The sequence below is a fragment of the Sander lucioperca genome, chromosome 2, assembly GCF_008315115.2.
Source record: "Sander lucioperca isolate FBNREF2018 chromosome 2, SLUC_FBN_1.2, whole genome shotgun sequence".
In the NCBI taxonomy this organism is placed as follows: Eukaryota; Metazoa; Chordata; class Actinopteri; order Perciformes; family Percidae; genus Sander; species Sander lucioperca.
In genome coordinates this window covers 27,545,197-27,572,812 of record NC_050174.1, presented here as the reverse complement: position 1 = coordinate 27,572,812, position 27,616 = coordinate 27,545,197, and the positions used below count along the sequence as shown (strand labels likewise).

Sequence of the window (27,616 nt, the reverse complement as noted above, 5' to 3'; positions counted from 1 at the left end):
ACTTTTCACACTTTAACTACATTTTCCTGATGATAGCCTACTTACATAGGCTACTTTTACTTAAGTAACATTTTCAATTCAGGACTTTTACTGTACAGTGTGGTACTTAAGTAAAGGATCTGAATACTTCTTCCACCACTGCATTTCTAAATACAAAATGGGAGAAATATATAGGGGGGAGGGGTGGGGAACCCCTTTTTCTATTCCAGCCCTTGCCCTTCACAAGTTTGCACACGGGCCTGATACAGAATGGCGCCTCCAATGGTAAACAAATGTAAACTACTGTAGCTTATTTAATACATGTGTGTAATGCTATGTAAGGCCTCAAGTGTGCATTTTATTTCAGGATGGTATATTTTGCAGATGACAAGACACCCTGCCTGTTTACATGTTACATGTCACACATGGCCTGCTCTGCCCCTCCCCCGTCCGGACTTTTCTCAACTCGCTGCCAAAATATGTGAAAGTCAATCCGAGCCCTTGCGCAGCGCTCCGCGAGCCTGTTATTTAAAACTGGACACCGTCATGGCAGGAGCAGCGAGCAGCTCCACTGAACTCAGCGAGGATCCACCGCGCTATCCGTGAAAACAACGCCGCTGTGGAGGAACTCGAGCTCCGGGAGACTCTTTGTTTTTCGTCCTGCCCGTCGAGCCTCACATGTCGCTCCCGGTGGTGTTGCCGGGGTCTTGCTGTCCGGTTATCGGGGCTTCGCAGCTCGCTGAGCCGTCTTACCGAAACCGACCCCGTGGCTTGTCCGCCTCTTCGCGGACTGCCAGCAGCGGCTCTCGGCTGCTGCTGCCCGGGCGGCCGCTGCTCTCGCTGGGCTTGCTGCAGCTGCTGCTCGGCGGCTCCATGGTGGCGCTGTGCTTTGGAGCTCTGTCCCTCAGCAACTCACCCCCAATCCGAAACTCGTGTCCCTTCTGGGCAGGTTCCTCGGTAAGTTAGCCACGGGCTGGTGTAGCCGATCAACAGTGTCCATGGCATTTCATGTTTTATGACAATTGTGCCTCTATCTTCAGAGGCAAGTAACAGAATAATATATTTCAGTAGGATATATACAGTAATGTGAATGAACCCTACACAGAGGCAAAGGCATCTTTTATATTTACCATTTTAAAACGGAAACGACGACAGAAATAAAACGCTGTAACGTTATATTGCAAAAACATATGAGCTGTAGCCACTGTGACTGGTTCCATTAATACTGTCACCCAGTCAGGGTCAGGGATATGACATAATGCTTCCTCGAGGATCACGTTACCGTCAGAGCCACTGGAGTGGTAGTTTGATAGTAGCCTACTATTTCACTGTAGTGTGCGCAATACAGGTCTGTCAAAGAAAGCTACATCCTATAACACAAGACACTTCTGGTGTTAATGATCTGTGCAGTTATACCGTCTATTTATGTCTCTGTGGAAGTCCAACTGACCAAGACCAATCAGCAGGAGGACAATCGGACAGGCTGCAGTCTGACAGACACCAACAGTGTCCAAACTTATTCCGAAGAGAAAACAAAGGCAAATGGTAGAATTACGTATTACCCAAGCTGTCCATAACACAGTTTACACACCTGCTTCATCTTTGACTTACTGTACTTTAGTTGTGCACACAGCTTCTCTGTGCAACGAGGGGCTATTAGCAACATTTCAGGTGTGCTCACTTTCACTTTGACATCCAAATAAAGTGATGTACTATAGATAATCCAGATGAACTGTTAGATGATTGTTTTTAATTGGCAGATCAGTGCTTTATAGGGACTTGGTCTCACAAAAGAAAAACACTTTTAACATGACTTTAAAAGAAAATTGTTCAAATGCTGTTCATTCAGGGGTCAGTTAGAGACTTTAGGACTTGCAGTTTGACTCGTATGCAACTAAGAAAGACCTGCGACCTGACCTTGACGTTCAAACAGGCCTGTGTGTGTGTTTAGAGATATCTTTATACTGCAAGGCTATATTTATTTTATTTTATTTTTATTTGTTATTTATATATAATTTTTTTTTAGTTGGATATTGCATGTGAAAAGAAGGAAATGGTTCTTCCATAACATTGCACTTTAGATGTGTGTAAATTTCCCCCACCAGTAGTAATTTATATAGTTCTATTTTATAGTGATCGATTATCTGTTCAAAAAATGTTCTATTAAAGAAAAGATAGAAAATAAATATTTGTGTGTGTGTGCTGTAAAGTGGTTAGAAAAAATGAAATCGGAATCAGCTAAAATTGGTATCGGCTGGTCAAACTCGATGAAATCGGAATCGGCCTAGAAAATTGTAATCGGTGCATCTCTAATCTGTACGCATTTTGTGCTATCTGCGTGTATGTCTACGCCTTATACAGCGGACGGGTTTCAGACTGATCTCAATAAGTGGCGTATGTATGATGCCAATTCGTATGCCATTTTGGCGTGTTATCAAGATGCGTAATCGCTTTTTGGATGGTTGGGTTTAGAAAACAATAACAGGGTTGGGTTTAGGAAAAGAAGAACGGGATGGTTGGGTTTAGGAAACGTGACACGCGTGACACGATCCCCGGTCCCCTGGGTGAAAGTTCTGTGTTTGACCCATCCACCCCCCCGACCAACCTCCCTACGCGGATTTTCCTGCCTTTCATACTACTCACTACGGCGTCAATTGACACGCAATCGCAAGGTAATGTAAGTCAACGGAGGCCAAACAGCGTTGATAAACACGCTAAAAAGCGAGTATGCGTCTTGACGCCAATAATGGCATATGAATTGACATGTCATACATACGCCACTTCATAAGATCAGTCTGGACAGACTCTCTACTCAACACAGCTGCTGTGTGCCGTCCCTGTGAAATCAACAATATAGTAAATAAATGTGCTGGATGGAATAATCCTCTAAAGGATTCAAAGCTGTGCTGGAGTGATCATTTTCCTTTTCCAATGCTAACACCTCATAACACCATTATTGCTTTTTACCCAATGTATTTATTTCTGACACATAAAGCAAGATAGGAATGCAAGACAGATGTGCATTATTTCACTTAGGTCAGCATTTTCCTCATGCTTCCAGTCAAAATTAGGCTAAACACATCCTGGACAAACAGGTAAGATGGAAACACAATGCTGGACTATTACAGACAACCGTCATCCTTCACAAAAACATTTTATGATCACTAGTTATAATAATAAGACATTAAATACAAATCACATGTCCATGGTTCCCCCGTAATGCCGTCTTGTCTTCCTCTCACACAACATCTCATTCTGCTGCTCTTCCAGCCTTTAGAGAAGATTAAATGCCCTTACCTTCTGCAGAGAATGCTTCTCTGCTTGTATTATATATCTCGATCAATTGAAAGCTATTAAGGGATAAAGCTTATCACTATCTACTCCAGCTCTCCAGTCTCTGCTGCAGCATTCCTGTGTTTCACACCATTTGTAACACAGGACAGTATGTTGCGCTATAGTACGGCAGTGATTTATGCCTGGAATAGCCGAACACAGATGTTGGTGGACTGTATCATGGACTGTAGCTGAAAGGGGAGGAAGCTGTACATTTTTAGTAGTGGAGGCTGAATTTCTTCAGAGTTGGTGACTTCAGTTTTCACAGAGAACTGAGATCTCTGAGCTAGGAAATGCTCAAGGAGGACACTAATGGGCAACTAGCCAGTTTATGGTACCAGCCCCTTTATTAGGGCAGATGTCTCACATTCCAGGATGTGGCCTGCTCGCACACACACACACACACACACACACACAAAAACACCGGATGTTTTTGCAGGTTTGCAGTGGCGCTAAAGGCATGTATTGCTTAAAAAGTAACAATTGTGATTTATGAACAGTGCTCAGATTGGGTTAGATATGTGCATATGTATATCTGTTTGTATGGTTCTACGTTCCACCACATGAAAATAATTTTTCTCCATGTGTTTCCAGGTCATACTGTCAGGCATTGTGGGCCTCACAACATGGAGAAGGCCCATGCTGTTACTGGTAAGGGATATGGTCTTGGTACTTCTATAAAGCAGTGATTGCAGTCATTACAGTGTTGTGTTGCTGTTAAATTTTAAATCTAATCACCTAGGGATGTCCAACCATGTTCCATGGAGAGCTAACAGTCTGGAGGTTTCCATGGGCTCCATCCATTGATCAGCACTCCTTCAGGGGGAGAAGTGATCAGTAGTCATGTTTCCATTCAATTGTCAAGTGAAGCTAAAGCAAACTTTTATAATGAAATGCAAATCAGACACAGCATCAACTGTTTCGGAGCAAATAAACTAGGCTACACAAAGTGTAGTTCCGTCAGAGGTTGGCGGTATGAGCTACGCTTTATGCATGGCTGTAATCCTACTGTAAACGGAGTAGAAGAAGTAGAGGTTGCTAACGTGAAAACAAAACAAATCGCCTAGGCCACAAAAATGGATAGAGGTCTTTAGAAGTTTGGTTCAATTGAGAACATTTTATAGTTCTTTTATGTCAGCTAGTGTTGGTCATGTTTTATGTCCAAAGATAAAGACAATTTAATGCAATGATTCTAATGCACGCAGCAAGACGCTGGCAGGAAACAGCTGATCGGTCATGTGAGTTAAATGTTCACTACATTGGGTGTTTCCATATCCCATTTAACCCATCAACTCTTTTTCCACATTCCACAGAAACTGCCTCAAACGAGCGTAAAAACGTTTCCTGCAGTTGAGGAAGTTTTATCGAATTTTGGCGTTTCCATTAAGCTTTTCTAATGCGATACTTCAAAATGTGCATCAAAATACATTTATGGAAACACAGCTACTGAAAGCAGCTGCACTGGTGACCAGTAACAGACTGTTGGCTCTCCGTGGAACATGATTTCACACATCATAGATTAAGAAAAGACAGATATGGAGAAGTGTATGTAAATAGGGTTTTCTTCCAAATACCCACAAACTGATCAGCCAGAACATGGTAACGCGTACTGTGCTGAGGCAAACCTACTCAAAACAAAAAAAGCTAATTAACAAATCTGTAAAGACTGGAACACCAGGAAGATGTAAAAAAAAAGAAGAAAAAAAAAGACATGGAGTCATAGTGAAGTCAATCCTCTTCTGTGGAACAGTGGATGCTTTATGTGTGATAACCACCCATAACAAACTATGCCTACCTGCTCCACCTGTGTTCTGATAATTACCATTTCTGGACGATTTAGTGACACTGGTGGTTACCATGGTATCAGCAAGTGCGGTTTAATACTACAGTAAAGAGTGGTTGAGCAGCCATTCTGTCAGAGATCCAACAAGCAGCTTGTGTATCTGTGCACAGTCCAGCCAAACAAACCCAGTTGTTTTAATGAAGTCATTCAATAATTATTACAACCTCCATCTGTCAGTAGTCAGGAGTTTTCCACCCAGCAGCAGGACAGTAAAAGGAGGTGGTTATGTTGCTGAGCAGATGGAGATGTGGCTGCTCCTCACTGTCCCGTCACTGCCTGCAGTATTTAACCCTGATTTGCTGTTTGGTCTATATCCACGACGTTCCACTTCCAGGATTGTTCAGGTGCCGCCGGAAATTCTGCCGGATGTCTTAGCGCCGCCCAAGACGATTGGGATTGGTTTAAAGAAATGCCAATAAACCAGAGCACGTTATTCTCCCACCAGGAATGCTGTGTGGACTGTGGATGTAAGCCAGACCTTCCTTCACAGCGCTGTGGAGGAAGGTCTGGCTATGTAAGACTATGTGCATGGTAACTTCACTAGTCCAGGTTAATGACAGCAGCTCTGCTGTGTATTCGGCTGTATTGGCATTTAAAAGTGAAACCATCACAGAGAAGGTTTGAGGGGACAAAAAGTAATTCTAAGACGTTCAGACAGCCTGCGTCGGCCGTCACACGGTGCTACAAAAACACAGGTCTTTCCTTCATTTTGAACTGTCGTTTTTTTTAGTGCAGCCTTTTATATTCAATTCAAGGTTCAATTTGTTCAATAGAAGAAGAAGTTGGTAATTATTTCCTTTCCTTTCTTAAAAGTTTAACAAGCAGGGTGTTGTATCTTGAAGCCTGACAGCAGCAGAACTGAGAACACTTTAATATCTGTTCATTTATCTTTTAATATTATATTTTAATATTCAACGTTGTAGCATATTGCATATTTCCCTCATATGGTGCAGCCCTAGTATCGATATTGTTTGGACAATGTTACGATATTCTCTGAAAATCACAACGTCTGCCACGGTACGATTTTTGATTTAATTCATGGGCCTGAGATATCATTAACGCCCATCTAACATATTCAGTTCCATTTATGTCAACTCACAAAAAGCAACTAAAATGTGATTTGACAGTTTAATTACTGAGCTCTTCCAGACACTAAAATGAAAAAAAAACTATTTCTTTTTAATAAAAAGAATACATATAAAGTGGGAATTTCAAAATAAAGGCACATTTCAAAGATATTAGATCGTTGATCATTGAATCGATCCAGATGGATGTATCATGTATTGTTTTAGTACTAAACATATTAACAATACATTTGAAAATGGCTTTTACCTCAAAAAGAAATGATTCAGGGTTTCCTCAAAATATCCTAAAAAGTCTTAAATTTGCTGAAGCATTATGTTCTAGGTCTTTAATAATGTTAAACAGGTCTTAATTTTCCTACGTCCATGTAATGCTGCCTCTAATGCTCTTTTTTTCTTCATTCCGTGGTGTTGTAGTTCTTTCTTTCACTAGTCCAAATATAATTTTGCTGTATTACGACGACAAATGAGACCAACATGTAATTTATATTGCAGCCAATCAGCTTCCGTGTTATTGGCGCGAGTCTCTTTCAGATTGTACCACAGACATAAAACAGATTTTATTCTTCAGCTGTGGGGAATTGCAAGTTTATAAATTGAAAAAAATATATTTATTTGAATTTAGGGCTTAGTTGATGTTGTGATAAAGGTCTTAAATGTCATGCATAATGGCCCTAAAAAGGTCATAACAAGTCTTAAATGTGATTTGGTGAAACCTGCAGAACCCCTGTGATTTGAGTGTAACAGTATTCATGTCCCCTATGTCTGTGTGGTCCATGCTACAGTACAACGTACAGTTACTGTTTGGTCACCATCTCTCACCATTTATTCACATCATGTTTATTAAACCTTTTGTACTGAATATGTCCACAGGGTTGGACACAAGTGTTTAAACCACAATAATCCATCTTCCCTTCCTTTTGCATCCACCCCCCTCTCCCCATCCCTCCATCTCCAGGTCAATGTGTTTGTCCTGCTGTCTGTGGTGTGTGTGCTCCTTAATCTGGCTGGATTCATCCTGTGCTGCCAGGGCGCCCAGCTGGTTTCCAGTATGACCAGCTGCCAACTGGTGAGCCTCTTACCCGTTTGTCTGTGTCTGGTTTGGGTCTCAGCATTTGTAGATCTTATCGGATTATTTCTCCTTCACGCTTTCTCTGCCTCCCTCTGTTCTTCCTGTGGAGAGTCAATAGAAAATGACATCGTGCTTACTAATTTGATGTACTCCATGTTGAACCAGTTCACCGTGGGTAAAACATGGCAGGTAAAACGGAGGATAGTGAGTGAACACGGAAATCACTTTTTATCATTTCATCCCTTTGGATGGAAATGAATGTCCACTTTGAGTCTCATTGGCTTTCATGTTTTTGTTTTGTTGTACAGTACAATGTAAGATCATGATAGTGCCAAGGGCAAATCAAAGAAGATTGAACTGTGCTCACTGGGCAATAGTGCGTAGGGATGGAAATCCAGATCTGGTTCCAAATTGTCCGATCCATCAGAATCAAGGTTTTATTGAGGGCTTCATTGGCTGACAACACTGCCTCGCTAGTTCCAGGCTCAGTATGATGTCCTACCTCTATGACAGGATCCTGACTGTACTCTTTCAGTAGGTCCAGAACCACAGGATCACCGATCGCTCCCAGAGCCTCCCTCTGAGTTTATCAATTTCTTTTATCGATGTTGGCATGTTTTTCTGACAGATGCGCATCACAAAACAATGATACTGTCAGACTTGTGTGTCTGCTCTGCTGGAAACAAGAGGGAGTCATGGCAAATTTATTTTTATTTATTTTTTAATGATTACTTTTCCTTTTCGCTCTTTCTTCATTCTTTATTTTCTCCCCTCATTTAATTGTTCCTTTCTCCTGTCCCCTTTTCATAGACTATATGTTATTTTTTAATTTCCTCTATGCTACCTTTTTGTTTAATTACTTTAGGGAACCCAACATGCCAAGCCCCTGAGGGATTTCTGGGTTTCCTTAGCACATTTTTAAAAACTTAATTTTACGTATATGTAACACTGTTGTTGTTTTTTACATGTGCTAAATAAATGAATCAAATGGCAGAGAGGAAGAAATGGTCCAAAGTGTGGCTTCATTTCACAAAGAAACATGACAACAATGCTCCAGCAGCTAATGTCTGTAAAACAACATAATGACAGTCAGGGTGGAACCCCCAGCAATATGCTGAAACATGTCTTTTAAGCAACATGGCTTAAATTCCACTGTATGCCTATTAACTACGCACCAGTGCCACTGTAATTGTGGGTGTACTTTGCCGAAGGTAATGTTATTAGCACACTTGATAAACTGACCCAGGGTGAGTCTGATGAAAACTGCTGTCTTTGCCCGGTCAGCTCCGAGATAGTCTTGCATTTACAGCTCACAGCAACTTAATATGATATAGTGTCTGGCGTTTGTTTGATATTTAGTGTCGGCAAAATGGCTTTTTATTGAGAATGGCTATTTGAGGTTACCCGTTACCTGGGTAACCTCAGCGGCACGAGGGCAGGCTGTGCACACTGTGTCTTTGACTCAGAAACGCGTGCTGTACTGTTATTCTCTCATTTCATCTACACTGTGTTCAGACTCAGAGATAATGAAACTGTAGCGTATGTTGCGTATGTAACCTGTAGGCCATTTGTTTTCCACACAGAAAATTTGGGGTAGCTCACCTGGTAGAGCGGGCGCCCATATAAAGAGGTTTACTCCTCGACGCAGCGGCCGCAGGTTCGACTCCGCCCTGCAGCATGTCATTCCCCCTCTCTCTCCCCTTTCATGTCTTCAGCTGATCGATATATAATAAAGGCCTAAAATGCCCCCCAAAAATTGAAAAAGAAAAGAAAGAATAACAATTAATAATGAATCAATAAAAGAATTGATAATAAATCGGACCGATGAGCAGAATCGTTGATGGCATTTGGTATCAATAAAATCTTTTCAATCGATTCCCATACACACTATGAAGCATTAGTTAAGTATCAGTAAATATGTCATTCTTCAATAAGTCATCATTTATAAAGCATTGTTCCTAAATGAATACACATTAATATGTAATACATGAACACCGTTATAACTGTTTTATTCTTGATTAATAAGCTCATCTATAATGTGTTCAATGGTTGTATTTTCTGACTTTATGAATGATTAAGTATTCTATCAATTACAAAGCAGTTATTTAGGAGTTGTCAGTTGTTCATGAGATCAGTTAGGAAGGTATAGAAATAGGAAGAACACAGCACTGGTACTCGCAAATGTTAGAAATATAGGATTTAGTTGAATTTTGACCCAGTGAAAGATTTTATTAGATTATTATTAGATTTGATTTGTGGTATTTTTGCACTTCTCTGTGATCCACTGTTGGCTTTGGTGCATTTGTATTCAACTATGTTTACTTTTGACAGAAATGGATTTCTATATGAGATTGCAGAGGTTTATTTTCATTTAATATTAACATTACAGTCGTACAGTTACATATCCAGCCATGTTCTCCTGAATACGGAGGCCCTGAAAGGCATTTTAGCTTGTTTATATCATTAATAAAAAGCTTCAGTGTGATGTTTTTTCATTTACCTCAGCAGGTAGGCCTTCACATATAATACCAAATATGAATTCATGTCAAGATGTTTCCCTCTATACTTCTCTCGGACTCTGACAACTTCCTGTATGCAGCAGTCGAGTGTCCTCCTTAGATGAGGGAAGGATTTCTCTACAATAACTCTTCTGTTGAGAGTACACAGTGTTCAGAAGAAGATCAGTGTGCATCAATACGTTTGTCCTCGGGGCTGTTGTTGGCTTTGTTGCAGGTCAGGGCCGCAGGAAATGTGATGAGTGTTGTTCAGGCCAAAGCTGCTCTGTGTGACCTTTAACCTTTCCTTCCTCCAGGTTTCCTCTCCTCTGCCTGACCCCCCTTTCTGGTCTACATATCCCTGCCTCTGCTGAATTATTTTTATTACGAAATCATATCAAAATCGTGTGTGTGTGTTTCAGAGTGACGCTGGAGATGTGTGTTACTGCTGCTCCCTCTCGTCCAGCTCCAGATGTCCTGAGGAGAAGCTGCTGGAGCTCCACCCGGCCCACTCCTGCAGCACCATGAGGATCCTGCTCAAGGTACGCTCTATCCTGAATAAAGTCATTATTATTATTATTATTATTATTATTATTATTATTATTATTATCTATCCTTCACTGCTGGGCTCACTGGCAGCTGACAAGGGAATACACCCTGACTGCCAATGCCCTCACTCACATGTACTGTCACTCATTTGTAGATCACTGCAGACTGATTTACATCAGTCACATTCAGTGTTTCTGTACACACATCTACTGGTCGGAGAGTGTTTAATTGAAATAATTACATTTTAGGCATTATTCTATATTTGCTCTTGTTGATGAAATTACCAAAGTGGCGGCAGACAGACAGACGTTCCTCCAGGAACAGACGTGGTTCATGTCTATTGTCAGCACCGTCTAAGACCCAAAATGGCGCTGCCTGATGTGAATCACCTCCCACCTGTTTGTTCCTCTCTACCTCTGCACCAAAAATAGCACACAGAGACGTTCAAGCTCAGGGAAATACCAAACAGAAGATTAGAAATAGATAATAGGGCCCTTTCACGTTTTTCATTTTATCTGGCCACGTATTTATGAACATGGTCAGATGAAGATGGACAAAATAACCGCTGTGAAAACTTTACCTAATTGAACAGGTGAGTGAGGACAGTAGGGCTGCCCCTCATTTTTTATGCTGTTTTCATGCTGAATGACTTATTTCCAAGAAGCTTCTAAGCACATCTCTGGTAAACACAAGATTTAAAGTGGAGCTTTTGCATTTTTAGTGTGTGGAGAAACTCAGTTTTACAGATCTGTCGATTTAATCAACTAATCCATTAGTCGACAATCCTCTGAGTGTTGACTTAGGTTTCACACCTACCTGGTTTGGTCCGTTTTAAAAGGAACCCTGGAGCGTTTGGTTGGTTTGGGCTGGTGTGAAAGCTCATCCCAACTCTGGAGCTGATCAAACAAACTGTGGTCCGCTTGAAAACGGGAGTCCTGTTCTCTTCCAGGTGAACTAGAGTTCAGTTCACTTAAGGTGAGAACGGGATCCCACCCAAATACAGGAAGTGAACCAAACCATTTAGTAGCCTGCGATTTACTGACTTAATATGATTTAAGGGATGATAACTTTCAGATCCATAACATATCCTGAGCACACATCGCTGGTGGTCTGTGTGACATCATCATCTCTCTCTCTCTTTCACTCGCTGTCTGTCAGCTGCTCATTGTTCACCATCTTCTAAAATATTAGAAACACCGAAACAGAACCAGAAAACTCAAGATGTTATAAATGTGCTGTTGCTCCCTTATTTCTGAGAGCAGAAGTGTTGTCGGCTTTCAGATATTCTGTCCAATAAACAAGCGACCGTTTCGACTGTGTGACGTGTGTTTACAGTGTTTGGTGCGTTTGACAAAGTGCAGGGTGAACGCAAACCCAAATAGGGTGAAAAATACAACAATGTTGCAACTTCACCCCCAAATCGCACCGAGTCCACCGAACTATAGGTGTGAAAGCGCCCTTAATTCAGTCGAAGGACAATGATCCAAGAATGAGTTAATCAGGAGGAGTAGTGGAATCAGTAAAGAGCACATAGTGTTCAACAGCCCCAACAGCTCTGTGCTACATGCTGAGTGAAGATTGCCATGGTTACGCTATAGACAAAACACAGAACATAGAACATACACACATTACTGTATTGGTTATGGTTTACTTTATTTAGTATTTGCCGCACATATCCTCCACATATTCAGCTTGTTTACAGAATGACCAAATGTTGGTTAATGGTCAGCTGAGTGTGTTGTGCTGGACACAGATACAACAGCTCTCCTGCATTATTTCATACAACTCTCATCCATTTCTGCACCAGGTACCAAAACAGCAAAGAGAAGAGCAAAGCACACTTCCAACTCTCAGTCATCAACGTGTTGTCTTTGCAGCCTGTGCATATATGGAGCCCTTGCTCTGCTTTAAACGTGAACAACCGATCAAATAGTTGTGTCTGCTGTATTTGATCTGATCTGTGTCTGTTTCCTCCCCCAGAAAGTGTTGTTTGCGCTGTGTGCTCTGAACGCTCTGACCACAGCCGTGTGCCTTATGGCTGCTGCCCTGAGATACCTGCAGATCTTCACCGCCAGAACACCGTGCACGGTACGACCACTGCACAGGCAGCTCTGCTGCTGCAAAGCCAATGTTGGCCATTACCCACAATCCTTCTGCTCGGAGATATCCAAATTAGAAATAACATATGAGATGATGATGTTACTGTGAATGCATCTTTCAGTCTCAGTTTCAAACACTGAAATATGAAGCAACAGAAACACTGAACTCTGCGACTCTATTGGCTCCTATTAACTGTTTTCTGTCACAGAGTGAGAAATCAGATGTCTGTAATATCAGCCATAGAGACATTTATGTGATATCTTTTAAAAAATGCACCTATCAACAACTCACTAATGAGTAGGCATGGGCTGGTATGAGATTCTGACCGTATGATAACCTTCAGCAAAAATGTCACGCTTTTTCTTATTCTGCACTGTAACTTTTATTCTTGTATTTTATCTGTTTTAAATTTTTTAATCTGTTTTCATGTAAAGCACTTTGAATTGCCCTGTTGCTGAAATGTGCTATACAAATAAAGCTGCCTTGCCTTGCCTTGCCTTCAGGGTTTTGCAATTACAGCTTTAAAATGTATTATTTTGAAATGTCTGGGTGAAAAAACAACTTTTTTCCATTGAACACAATGTATTTTATTTTTAAACACACTGCACACTGGCAGGGAGAGGGATTTCTAAACTGCACTTTCTGTCCTCGACGACTCGTAAAACAACAGCAATGAGCATGGTTTATTGCTTGCTGTTTATTAATAGTCCCTGGTGATGCGGTTGCTGGTCTTCCTGGGGTTCGTAGTATCTCGTTGGTTTAGTCTGCACACAAAGTGACATGTTGTGGTTTTCTGTTAGCAGTTGGGACTGGAGTGCACACATATTAAAATGGTGTTGGTCTTCTCGTCTCACTCTCCAAAACAAAGCAAATAAGCATATTTTCCGAAATGTTGGACTATTCCTTTAACAACCCATCTTAACACGCACATGGCAGGCTACACACACCAGCTTCTTCATGCTCCGCTTTAGAGTCTTACCTCAAGTCCATTTAGTCCTGATCATTTACATCATCGGCAGGGGGTTAAGCACTTTTTGTCCATGTTCACTTAAAAGCTGTAGAAAGCCCTGAACCTCGGCTTATGATACCATGTAGATAGTTTGTGCGTAGTCTTTTAATATTTTGTTTTTAGTTTTAAAGAAGAGCATCTGATTTTCAATTCTTTTTTTGTAATTCCAAAAACAAAAACCGGCGCAGAGGAAACTTCTTTTGGAATTCCTTTGCCTGACAGACACTTCACGCTGTAAAAAAGCAAATAAAAAACATTGCAGCTCTAGCGCGTCGTCACGGTGACTCTGTCTATAAATAGCTTTTTTTAAATTAATAACTTAATGGATGACATTTGCAGATACATATAAAACAAAAGAAATCTACAAAAATGAAAAAAGAAGTGCGTCTGATATAATAGCGTTGAACATGCTGTGTGATGTCACATGTCCCTGCTCTGTGATAGGACGAGCACAGGGCCACAGTTGAAGAAAGGGAGGAGCCGGCTCAGGTCCCAGACCCAGATGAGTTTGTGGCCCCGGCCCCGCCCCCCTCCTACTTCTCCACTTTCTACTCATACACCCCCCGCCTGGCTCGCCGGTAACATTGTTCTCCATCCTCTGTGTTCTTTCCTTTAGTGTTGCTGTGTCACATTAGCTCGATGGCACTCACTATGTGTTGACTTGTGTGTTTCAGGATCCTCGGGGACAGCGTGATCCCTCTCCCTCATATCTACGGGGCCCGGATCAAAGGGGTGGAGGTCTTCTGTCCTTTAGACCCCCCACCTCCATATGAGGTTGTTGCTGGAAGCTCCACCAATGCAGTCACACAGGTACATTTAAATCTGCATCCTTTACCCTGGAGCCCAACCCAGACGGGATTTTTTATTTCAGTTTTTTAAAGTTTATAAAAACGGATAACAATATATGGGCAGATAGTAATCGATAAAGGGTCTTTTTTTTTTTCAACCTGGACCCTATTTTCCTATGATTTTGTGTCTTGGTCCAGTATTAAATGAGAATGCTGTAACCAGCAGCAACAGACCGGGCTGCAATGTAACTCACATTATTATTTTAAGTGTCTGACAACATTATGGAAATGATCCCTACAGAGATAGACCTTTAAAACCTCTTTGAGACATTTCTGTTTAACCAGAAACAGCTCTCAGGTCACCAGACTCCATTTATAAAAACAATACTTTTAGCGTGTATAGAGCCAACATATTTTCACATGTACATCTGTAAACTGTGTTTTTCAACCAAAACTAGAGTTGTGATGTGAAAACGGCTTTTCATAGTTTTATTTTGTTTCTGTCGACTTTGAATGAAGTGTATTTTACGATGCTAAAATTGCTTCTTTTTTTTTTTTTACATAGTCTGGTGGGTTTAGCGAACGAAATTTTGCAAATGATTTTATGTTTAAAAAGAATGACCTTACTCTTTAACAGAAAGGTCGACCTCCTTAGAAATCCTTTCCATAATGTTGTCAGACACTTAGAATATTAATCTGAGTCTGTCAGCGGCAAAAGGAGCACTTTTGTGAACGTGAATACAAGCTGGACAATTAACTTACGTTGCAGCTTGTTTCGCCGCTGACTGCAGCAATCTCGCTTAATACTGGACCAATGTCAAAGACTGTTGTTCCCATCAGTCACTTAGACACAAACACATAGGAACATAGGGTCCAGGTTGAAACAAACAGAAGTTCTCCTTTAATGTAGACACACAACATAAAAAAACAATCTTGATACGGATCCCTTAGATTATTTATTTGTTTAAGAATTGCGACCCAGATACATACTGAACAGGACATTTTAGAGTTGAAAAATCAATTTAAACTTGAAATGAAGAATCTGTTATTAGATTAGACTACATGGATGCTGATATATCTGCAATGAGGTGATTGTCAGTCAGCTCTTCTTACACATTGTAGGCCAGAGTTGTTGCATTTAGATTACAGCGTGCTGAAAGGACAATACCAGTGTTCTTTTTAGTCCTTTAATGTTGTGAACTTAATCATCAGTTTTCCACACAAATCAACTTTGTGTTTGATCATTAATCCATCACAGTCAACATGCAGTCACCTTCACTTTCTATCAAATCTGCATCTCTCTCTGGAGTAATGGACTGTGATGGATTACCTACCTCAGGGAAAACTTGGATTTTGTGTGTTCTCTATTGTCATTTTTGGGTATTTATTTTAAATATTATGTCAACATGTATAGTATAGGTTTAACTGCCCCATGACTAAAACATGCGAGTACATTTGTAAACTGGCAACTTGTCTTTTTAAGAATTCTGGATAGGGCTGGGTACAAAATGTGATACTTTTAGGCACAGACCGAATTGCTTCTAGAGTATCGAGTATCAGAAAATGCCTCGTCATTCATTACCCAATATCTAAGCCTAACGCCGGCTACACACTGGCTGCGTGGTGTGAGTGTGGTGTTTTCTATGTCTTTCACACCAGAAAGGTGTCTGACGCGGCGCTGCTGCTGCTAGCCTTGTCTGGACACATGGATGTTTCTCATGAACATAAATATATTCTGATCTGATTACAGCAAAGACAACATCGGCAGGATTGACGGCAAAATAGGCTACAGAATATTTAATTCTGTATTGACAGGTGCAATATTTGAAAATCGATAATTATTATTATTATTTTTTTTTTATTACATTTATATCTGCATTTATGTCAAAACGTAGAGACTTTCAAACATCAAAATGTCATTTATTAATATGTATTTGTGTCAAAATGACATATAAACATCTTTTCGTATTCTATGTTGCCTGGAAACGCTTCCAACACGCTGGCGTGTCACGTGAAAAATAGGCGTCGGTTCTATTTCTAGCACGCACGCGTTTTCGGCCCGGATCGAGCCGCGCCTGAGATGTGCGTGTCACGCAAGCAGTGTGCACGCTCTAACCTGTTACCATGGGAGCCGAAATAAAAACGGACACGCCACGCAGCTGACATGCTCACGCCACGCAGGCAGTGTGTAGCCGGCCTAAGGAGTACATCTCATCAGTGAGCCAATCAGCATGCAGCATTCTTCAACCAAGATCTAATAATGTCTGTGATTGGCTGTCTAACGTTACACGCAGGATAAACTCTACGTTACACAGAGACGATTCATAGTCGGAGCTGGAAAATAAATACAAATTTTTGTGCTGTAATGTGTAATATTTAAATTTTTTTTTTTGTTTTATAAAATTGGTATCGAGAAAAGTATTGTTTACGAACCGGTAACAAAGTCAAGGTATCGGCATCGGTACCGGTGTTGAATATTTTTCAACGATACCCATCCCTAATTCTGGGTGTAAAGAGATACTAATGTCTGTTTCTTTCAGGAGCCAGAGATCGCTCTGACAGAGTTGACTATCAACCCGACTACCTTGGCACCAGGAGCCTCTGTTGGAGGTAGGACACATTTACACACAGCAGGCGGGGGGGGGGACACCAGAGCAGGAGGAATGAGAGGGGGAAACGTAGCAGAAGATATTCCTTTTTAAACCAAAACGTAGTGATGTAAATGTAGCCTAAATCTCTAAGCAGAGCCGTAACTGTCAAACCATTTGCTATAAATCATTGATGTGACTCTGACTGATTAATATAGTTATTTTATTAAAAATAAATAAATAAAGAAAGGGTTTCGGTGTTATATGTAAGGCATCACATTCGGACATTTCCAATCGTGACAATGCACCTGCAATAAAAAACTGAAGTAGTGTATGTAAATTGGTAAAGGGAGTCTTAGACCCGGCTTTCAAAAGTAGAAGTTTGACTCGCAAGAAGATTCATGAAAACACGTGAGTACAACTTGGCCTTTTGACCTTTGGTTGTGTGTTTTAGGAAGTTTGCTACCAGCCTGTATTTTACATGATAGGAACAATCCGTTCTACACACACCAGTGTGAACAGTGTGCAGCTTCAGTAGGCTTCAGTCATTTAGTCTGCTCCTCTGACGATTCTGCTGGATGGACTCACTTTGCCATTCGTCCTGTACTCCTCATGTTCAGGATCCTGACACCTTCAGCTGCTTGTAGCACTCATGTGGTCCCTGTCAGATTTGTCAAGCGGTTTCCCTTATGTGTGTGTATTAGCCACACTTGTACTGCATTTTTATAGAAGTATATTTTTACAGCATTTGTGGTGAAGACATCTCTGGGACTGTGTGCTGCAATGTTTTGTTGGAGAATCTCCTGTGTCATTTGATTTCACATGTGTGTCAGACACTGCCTTTTGTTCTAATAGCACGTGTGTGTGTCTGTCTGTCTTTGGTCTAAGACAGGAGTCCCCAAATGGTATCGGCATCACCGGGCCACTTTCCGCAAGCCAAGCCCCAGCTCCAGCCTCCTCCTTCTCCTCCTTCTCCTCCTCCACAGCAGCAGCAGCTCCCTTCTCCAGCACCGCCCCCCTCTCCAGCACCGCCACCCTGGAGCAGAGCAAGGATCCACCGCTCCACCAGCGACCCGGTGTTGATGGACCTCGCTGACAGAGGTTGGCTTTTTTTTTTGCTCGTGTGGAGTTATTCAATCTTAGGAAGTTGGTTCACCAGTGGGAGATGATTTGTGACACAGCAGTCCAGACTACGTACATAATGAGCACATCAGTAAGCCGTTTAATTCAACAGATCTCTACTGTCCCAAATGGAGGACTTCAGCCATCCATCAACACTCTACGGTCACTCTTTAAGATTTATTCAGTACAGTATCTAAAAGCCATCCAACCACTTTAAAATCAACAGTGTGAGTGTGTTCCTGTGTTGTGACTATACACACACATTGAAATGGACATCATTATGACACCCAGCTGTATTTCAAAGTGCAAAGTTGATTGCATCAATCCAATGCTGTTTCAGTCATAATCGTACTGTAGCTCATATTTTAAATGGTTAGATCAGTGATTCCCAACCAGGGGAACCTGTACCCTAGGGGGTGCTTCTGCTGTTGCCAGGGGGTGCGTGGAAAGATTGTGGTGCAGCTCAACTAATTTGAAGAAACTGAAATGATGATTTGATCAAAAGAACATCAAGCTGTAACACCTAAACACTTTATGTTGCAGTTATGTAAGAGTGCATGAAAACTAGTTAGCATGCAAGCACAGAAGTTTGAATGGGTAACTAAAACTAAAGAATTAATTAACAATATCCACTTTTATATAATTAATAGTGTTCTACATTTACAAGCTACATTGGGAATTGATGAAGGGGTACATGAGATCATCTGACAGGGCTGTGGGGGGGACCTCAGACCAAAAAGGTTGGGAACTACTGGGTTAGATGATGAGATACAGCAGTGTTTCCTCTATAAACGAGAATATACTGCCCCCCTCTGATGTGTCAGGAGATGTGTGTGGATTTACTGCAGTAAACACAGTGGACAGTGTGTCTAAAGGCACTGTGATCTGACGCAGCACTCCAATCAGAGGCTGCAGATTTGTCAACATAAGCCGCTTTCCGACCAAGTAGTTACAGGAACGTAGTTATAGGAAAGGTCCACTTCTAAACAGATCTACTAACTATACTCTCCCCCAAATCCAATTGCATTCGCACTGGCCAAGTGGCCATAGGGACTATAGGAGGGGTAAGGGAGTGACGCAAGCACGGCAACGGTCTATAGCGTTAAAATCAGAAAACAAATACACCAAAAAAAATATGAACTAAATACTAAATCTAATGTATGTAGCATATTTGTCATAATTTAAACAAGTGTCCCAAAGAGAAACAAGTATCTCTCTCTCTCTCTCCCCCGCCTCTGCCTGCTGCGCTGTGGACCTGTGTGTGTGTGTGTGTGTGTGTGTGTGAGAGACCGCCGGCGAACCGCAGGACACACTTGTGGAGTTTAACTCCGAAAGGACAGTTAACCACATGTTCCCGTTAATCTTATGATGGACATGTGTTGTGATATTTAAACAAACGAACCGTCAACGGCGAAATAAAAGCCTCTTATTTATGAGAGTGGTCTGAGAGACCAGCTCACACCGGGAGTGATGAATGAATGTCTGTCCCGGAAACCTGACCCTCGTTGACCTAGGTTCCTTTGCTGAAAAGGAAAAAGAGAAAAGAGCCTGCCCTGAAGTAGGAGCTGAAAGAGTTCCAGGAACTGCGGCCAGAGGGACTTAAAAATCCCCAAATTGGTCCAGTCGGAAAACGAGAAAAAAAGGGTTCTAGGAATTTTATGTTCTAGGAAGTGCAAAAATCCCTCCGGTCGGAAAGCGGCTATTCTGTGTGTCCTGCTGCCACACATGCTGCAGGAGAAGCTTTTCATAAAGTCAGTGTAGAATACACACAGAGATACAGTAAAAGTCACTCCTGTTAATCAGATCAGTAATGACCGCTTTATGGATGGTTCTGTTTTAACCACACCTCTTAATAACTAACCACGTGAGCTCTAATATGTTTCCATCCACTCGTCAATCAAATTATCTAAAGTTCCCTAAAAACATTCATGTGAGCCGTTGAAAGTGTGTTTCCATCCAACGGCGTTAAAGCGATTAAAAACCTGTGTGTATTGACGTCACATGCTGTTTTGCGGTCAAATTGGTTTATCGAATAGATTTGAGACATTTTAAGGTGTTTCCATTCATTTTCTCACTGAATCGCTCAAATTCTAAGCTAACATTTGGGAACTAAGTTTTGCTAGCCAAATGGATGGTGCCTGGTGGACCTACATGATATAAATGATTAATACTGCACAAGTGGTAATAGTACTTATGCGCCAGCTGATAGCGACATATCAAGCTATAATCAGACAACAATGACGCTATCAAAACATCGCTATGATGATGCAGATGCATGTTATGGCATTTCTGAGATTTTTGCTATCTAAAATAGCTGTTGTATTTCGCTCGTAAATTCAATTTTAAAAGTCTGTCTCCTCGTTTGTCCACTTATATCTGTCTTTGTCGACACCCGCCGTGTCTGCCAAGAAAGCGGAAATGACCCAAAACTACTTCTTCTTTGTTTTATGGCGGGTTGCAACCATAAAATGACCTAAAATGTAATCACAAGTCATTATTTATTCAGCAAATAACGTTTCCATCAGCGTTTAGCACGTTAGACGTTTACCAATTAAGAAAAAATCAGATGAGGTCGAACATGCAAACTGTGTCCATATTCATGAAATTCAATCGAATTAGACATAGTTTCCATAAGACATTTTTCATTCATGGAAACATGGCTTCTGTTTCACACTTTAAGACCTGTTTGCAATGGTCACATAATATGGAGAAGCTGACCCATCTGGTTTCCCTGTGATGTCTGCTGCAGCGCTGAGCAGCAGCGACGCTCCCCAGACCACAGACTCCTCCACCCAGACGTCCCAGCCCGCGCTGGCTGCCTGCGTTCAGGGCCAGGTCACACTGCGACGGGGCAACGGCGACAAGAGGATGCCCCGCCGGCCCCGGCCCTCCTCCATGGTGGACTACCAGAGCTACCGACACACACAGCAACTGGTCAGGAAGATCCTGGAGCAGCCAGCGGCGCAGGGCCTGGCCCCCGAGGTCCAGGAGCTGGTGGACAGCATCCGGAGTGTCCTGCAGTCAGACCAGGAGCACATGGAGGAGGCTGTACGCTGCGCCAGTTACATAGAACAGGTAGGAGTTCACACAGAAACCACACACACAGACATCTGATACAGACATCAGTGTTGGGGAGGTTTCACATTGGAATAGGGTAAAGTGCAAAAAAGGAGGCTTGGTAATAGTCGGTATAGTCTATATCGAGGACGCTTCATTTCTGGGATTGTTCAGGTGCCGCAGGATATTCCGCTGGATGTCCCTCATTTCAGACAGATGTCCGTCCCCTTCCTCTGTCTTTGTGTTGGCGTTCTAACCTCTGGTGGATTTGTGAGGACTATGGTTAACTGCTCCTCAGATCTCTGCAGGGTAAATCCAGACAGCTAGCTAGACTATCTGTCCAATCTGAGTTTTCTGTTGCACGACTAAAACTACTTTTGAACGTCCACATGTTCCACCAAAACCAGTTCCTTCCTGAGACTATTTAGCAGAGGCACCGTGGCTCCGTCCGGAGCTTAGCACCGCCCAAGACGATTGTGATTGGTTTAAAGAAATGCCAATAAACCAGAGCATGTTTTTCTCCAATCCCAGAATGCTGTGTGGACTAGTCAGACCTTCCTCCACAGCGCTGTGGAGGAAGGTCTGGTAATGTCTACAGTGTGTGGCAGCAGGATGGTGTGTGGGATTGAGTCAGAACATCAGATATAATATGTCTTTTCCTGGTTTTAAAGAACTTTCTGAACCAGACTTACTAGCTGTTTTATTATTTGCCTTTCCCCACTTAGTCATTACATCCACATTATTGGTGATTATTTATCTAAATCTATATCTTGTGAAAGCACCAATTGTCAACCCTACAATAACGCCAATATCAATATTGACGTATTTGGTCGAAAATATTGTGATATTTGATTTTCTCTTTTATTTCCCAGCTCTAAGTGTGTGTGTGTGTTGTTTGTTGAGTCAGAGTAAAGAACAGTGTGTGTGTTGATGGTGATGGAGGAACATGTCAGCCAGTGCAGCAGTGTGTCTCACTGATGACATGTTATGATCCATCAGGCTGTGATACACCAGTGTTTCCCACAGATTAGAAAGAAATTTATGGCGGGGGGGTCGCCCCGTGTCAGACGGTTGGGGTAAAATACTTATTTTCGTAAAAATCAAGTATCAAAAACTGAGGAGGACACGCTGTTGGATGCTGTCCTCCTCTCCTCCTCTTTCTTCAGTGCCTAACAAATCTCTCTCTCTCTCCCTGAGCCTGTCTTTCACTGGTTGAAGCCTGAAAATATTGTAAACAATTAATAACATAACTAATTCCACTGGTGGGACTGTTGAGCTCTGTTTCAGACTGATACCTCCGGTTCGGGCTGGTCCTCATCCTCAACATGGGCCTTTTTCAGTGTAAAAGTAAAAAAATGACATAACATTATTTATAATAAGTTTATTTGATTCACAGCTGCTACATACAGTCTTTTGACCTCGACAACCCAACTGCATTTTACCGCAAACTTGCAACTAGTTAACTTTCTAAAGCAGGCACAATCACTTGTTTGCTAAGAGTCGGGTCGGGACTCAACATTAACACACTGACAACATGGTATTCAGAATATAAAATATTTTTTATATGACTTTTTAATGTGTGATTGTGTAAAGGTGTTCACGAGATACCAACCTTTCATGAACTTGTGAATTTCACCAGCCGTCTCTCCTTCATGGAGACAGACGCTGTAGGCACGAGGGGAGGGTGTGTGTGTGTGTGTGTGTGTGTGTGTGTGTGTGTGTGTGTGTGTGTGTGTGTGTGTGTGTGTGTGTGTGTGTGTGTGTGTGTGTGTGAGAGATGGAGGAGAGCAGGGAAAGGAAATGCAGCTGAACGAATATATACGAACGAATATTGGTTGACTAGAAGACAAATATAATATGTAACTTTTATGTGCTAAAGGCCGTTTGATGAAAAGGTTCTCAGCTCATAAAGACACCCTGACACACTGTGTCAAAAGGGGCTGACGCTGTTACTGTCAAAGGATTATTCACATAATCACACTTTTAAATGTTAAGATTGTTTTCTCCTAGAGATACCAAACCTGTTCTGAAAGATATGAAATACTCTTTTACGCTTTTCACTTCACCATTACCATGTATAGACACGCTGCAGCATATTGGCTAAGAATGAATTGAATTAAAATACACACAGTAGAGATACATTTACTATCGATGCCTTTTCTTGTAATTATTTTGGCTTCACCCAGGAAACACTGTAATGTTGTGTGACCATTCTTTAAACATCCTCCCAACACATGCAGCAGCATGTGTCCTGACCCCCCCCCGTAACGTCTCAGTGATGTCATCATGTTGTTACCACCAGTGTCATCATTTATGTTGAGCTATTCTGTGAAGGTTCACGTATACAACCCATTCTGCAGTGTTAGCTACATCCTGCATGGCTAGATGTATAACTCACAGTATTACACTCAGTGGCCAGTTTATTAGGTACACCTAGCTACAACTAATGTAGTCTAATGCAACAGTTGTGTAATAAATCCTCCTTCTAATGTTTACTGTGTTGTTTGACATGAAATGATGATTGTCCCCTAAAGGAAACTTAGTCAACATCTGTTTTATCTTAAAAGATAAATTTCTCTGTTTGTTCATCTCACTTCAAATTTATTGCTGCAAAATGGGATTGTCAAGCTGACAAACTGACCCACATATACATGTGTAATAATAGATCGATACTTGGCGTATTGCCACAGAAAATATCACGATACTATGCTGTATCCACCCCCCACCCTTTCCATGTCGTTGCCCTCTCTCCCCCACACTTACATGTCTGAGTTGATTTGAATGCATCCTAAGTAGGCGTTACTCAGGTTGCGTCAGTTGATTGATGCTGATGTTGATTGCTCATATAGATATAGGCAATAATAAAAAAAATAGACTGTATAATAAAATACATACAAAAAATATAGGGAGGAAAACTCATTAAGATATGCAATGATTAAGATCAGTGTATATGATGGAGTAGAATAAATAATAAACTGTCCACTTACAGTAGTGGCATTAGAATGTGCCAGAGGTCACCACATTTGACAGCCAAAACGGATCGCCCTCCCCACACACACACAACCCCACACACATGTTTTTACAGCACCCCCGCCCCTCACAAAACAGTTCTAATGTCCATCTGAGTAATGGATTCAAATGTAAAAAAAAAACCTTATCTTTTTACATATTGATGACCTCAGTACCACACATTTGGTTCATTGGCATGCTCCGCCTCCGTGTGGCCAGTTAAGATGTTAGCAGGTCTCCCATTGGGCGAGATGTGGTAGTAAAACTGTATGGAACGGTTTATGGAAATGTCTGTGTTTCCATCAATCATAAATGAAATGTAGGCTACTTGGAATCCGCAATCTTTCAACAAAATCATCCTGCTGAACAATCTGCCCCCCTCACTTCGGAAATTACGACTACGCACCTGAACATTTGTATATATACAAATTAGTAAATCATATGATTATTCCATCTATATTTTGAGCTGCTATGCACATTAGTTTCCTGTGTGCTTTCAGGTGTTCACTGACTCCCAGATGGGTCCCGGTCAGCCTAAACCTCCCCAGCAGCCAGCAGACAGTTCCTCCCAGACTTTCCCACGTCCCCCCCGGAGAAGGCCTGGCCTGCTGCACCTGCAGAGCTGCGGGGACCTCAGCTCCTTCACCTGTCCTACACTCGAGTCTCTGGAACCTCAAGGCAACAGTAGAAAAGTGGGGTCAAGGGCGGGGTCGAGGGCGGGGTCAAGGACAGGGTCCCGCCCAGATCATCCCGAACGCCCCCACAGTCTGATCGGAGTCTTTAGAGAGACAGTGATTTAAAAACCAACTGTATAGAAATATGTTGTATGGCAACACAGATGGATTCTGCTTTATCTGTTGCTAAACCTCGACAGGAAACCACTGTGTGTGTGTGTGTGTGTGTGTGTGTGTGTGTGTGTGTGTGTGTGTGTAGTTTTTTTATTTTTACTTTTTTTGCTCTGCTAATACTGACAATTTATCTGTGAAATACGAAAACTATGGGTGCCTTCTATTGAAACATGGTACCCAGCATTTAAATTGCTGTATGCTTTGAGATGTGTGTGTGGGGGTGTGGGTGTGTGTGTGTGTGTGTGTGTGGGGTGTTTAGAACATGATGTTATCTAATAGTCAGATGCATTGGCTTAAATATTTTCAGATTTTAATAAAACAGTAATGCTTTATTCTCCATAATTTCTTAATAATTCCCAACAAGTTCCTTGGATAGAATTTGGTACTAACTATAGGGAAAATAGGAAAGTACTTGAAAGAAAAGTGAATATTCATGCATTATTCATTTATCGTTGGAAACTTTGTTTTCCTATATGTTGAATAGTCTGTTGACACATTTTAAATGATTTCATGTTTAGCTGACCTGCTGTGCACTGACTAAAAGAAAAAAAAGTTTAATTTCAATTAACATACCATTTTACCCATAATTATTACCAAATGATATAGTTCTTTCCAGTACACGTCTTGGAAATGATTTGATGATTTCAAACCATTTCATAAAGTGTTCCCAGTCACAGCCCTCCAGGTTACCCTGGCAACAACGCAGATTAATGCAGCCTCGGCAAGTGAATTGGGGCACTTCCAATGGTGTAAAATGACTTTGGTCTAAAATCTTAGTGTTATAAACGTTGGAGTGTGTGGGCACACAGCATGTGAAGGTAATGATGGCAAAGATTCCCCTGTTTTTGTCCCTGTTACATATAGCACTAATAGATTTGGTTTAATTACCTGAGCAGAGACTTTGGCTGACGTGAGGCTTTTTTTTCCATGCACTTTTGTCTTATTTAGTGCTTACTGGTAGAATATATTGGAGCTTTCAGAAAAAATCAGTTTCCCAGTCACTAATGTTGGCATAAACAGTATTTACATATTGGAAACCGGTAATTATGATAACTCCCACAATATGTAAAAGCAGTGTAAGAAACCGGCATGTTATATGTTCTGTAAAAACTGTATGGTTGTGGATTTTTTTCTGTAGCTGTCTACTATTACTTACGTTCTCTGTCACAGGACTTGAAATGGATGATTGTCCTGAGTATTGAGGGTTTCCCATCGTAACTTATGGTGCACACTGGAGGAGGGACATTGAAAATCTACCTACCGTCCTTTTTGGAATGGGAAATGTGAAGTTTCTGGCAAACAACAAGGGCGAGCTCTCCACCTCGGATTATGCAGCTGCTTCACTGTGCACTGTGGACTGCATTCTCTCTGATCCATATTTGTGGAGGAATCCAGAGCTCCAACAGTAGCTCTTTGCTGTAGCTGTGACTGTGGTTGTAGTTATGGTTATGGCTATGGTTGTTCATAAGGCTTTGACCACAGCTACAGGCATAGCCAGAATTATAGCATTTGCCATTAATAAAGCTAGAGTTGCATAGCTGTGACCACCGCCGTAGCTACGCCAACAACCCCAGCCTTTTGCGTTAACCACAGCTGTAGCCATACCAACAGATTTGGTATTTTGGTGCCCAAGCCCCTTTCAATGGCTCAGGAAGTAACAGAATCCTGGAACGGCGTTACATAATTAAGATATTAAATTAAAATATGATTTGACAATTTTATTACTGAGCTCCTTCAGACATCTAAATGAAAAACTAACTATTCTTTTTAACTAAATGCATTTCCTGCAGAAAATGTGTGTAATTGCTAAAAAAAAAAAAGGAGCTAAATTGTTAAAGCTAAACTGGATTGCTAGCTTAACTGCTTAAGAAGGTGAAGTAGTGAGGCTAGTTGGAAAAGTGGGAATGGTGTTAATTAGTATGAATTTCATTGAAAAGTTGAATAACACCACTCATGTAAAGAAATGTGGAATATTTAAAGGTTTTTTGAAAAGCTGACGCTAAACTGAATTATTGGAACTTTATGTTCAATAACCCCAAAAGATGTAGAACATTGTGAGGTCAGAATCTATTTTCTAGCTGAAAGTATGATTAAGTAGAGAAGAGAGAGCTGTGAGAAAGAAATATGAAACAAATTGTTTGAAAAATCTCAAATGCACTGCACTGCTGAAAACCCTGGAAGATGAAATGTAAAACTGTCAGAGTTAGAAGCTGAAGCATTATCTAAATAAGCTAAGAGCTGAAATACAGGAATCTAAACTGTAATACTGTCAAAAGTGGAATCTCAGATGAATGGACTGAAAATGCTGAAAGAAGAAATAGTTTATATTATTATCAGACATATCCATTGCATAGAAAAAAACAAGCATAACCCTAAAGAGCTGAGAGGTGAATATATTGCCTGTAAAGAAGGGGGCTGTACGACTTTGCATTGAAAAGCTAATAGACGAAATGCATTAATCACAAGCATGTTCAAAAATGGTATAAGTTAAATAATATAGGTTAAGGCATGGGAAATGCAGATGGATTGTAAGTTTACTGTATATATGACCTGAAGTTTACTGAAATGTACTTTGAATTAAAAGTAAGGTCTTCGAAGTAACTTTTATTTTGAGTAACGAGGTCGAAGTCTGGCCGCCAGACACTATGTTCTGCTTTTATAATAATAATAATAAACATTTCAAACGTGTGTGGACGCATATGTGTCCTGAGCAGTATTAAGGACCGCCTACTGAACTCTGAG

At 41.3% G+C, this 27,616-nt stretch overlaps 1 protein-coding gene across 1 annotated transcript; it reads left to right on the top strand.

Moving 5' to 3' along the window:
- Positions 1-201: 201 nt before the first annotated feature.
- On the top strand, positions 202-27,609 carry fam189a2 (family with sequence similarity 189 member A2). Its single transcript, XM_031300468.2, has 12 exons — positions 202-936; positions 3,907-3,963; positions 7,196-7,306; positions 10,227-10,346; positions 12,334-12,441; positions 13,907-14,040; positions 14,137-14,272; positions 16,791-16,860; positions 17,727-17,939; positions 20,710-21,035; positions 24,527-24,817; positions 26,045-27,609. Exons 1-12 carry the CDS (start codon positions 658-660, stop codon positions 26,090-26,092), a joined length of 1,893 nt encoding a protein of 630 aa, XP_031156328.1. The 5' UTR covers positions 202-657; the 3' UTR covers positions 26,093-27,609.
- The last annotated feature ends 7 nt before the right edge of the window (positions 27,610-27,616 follow it).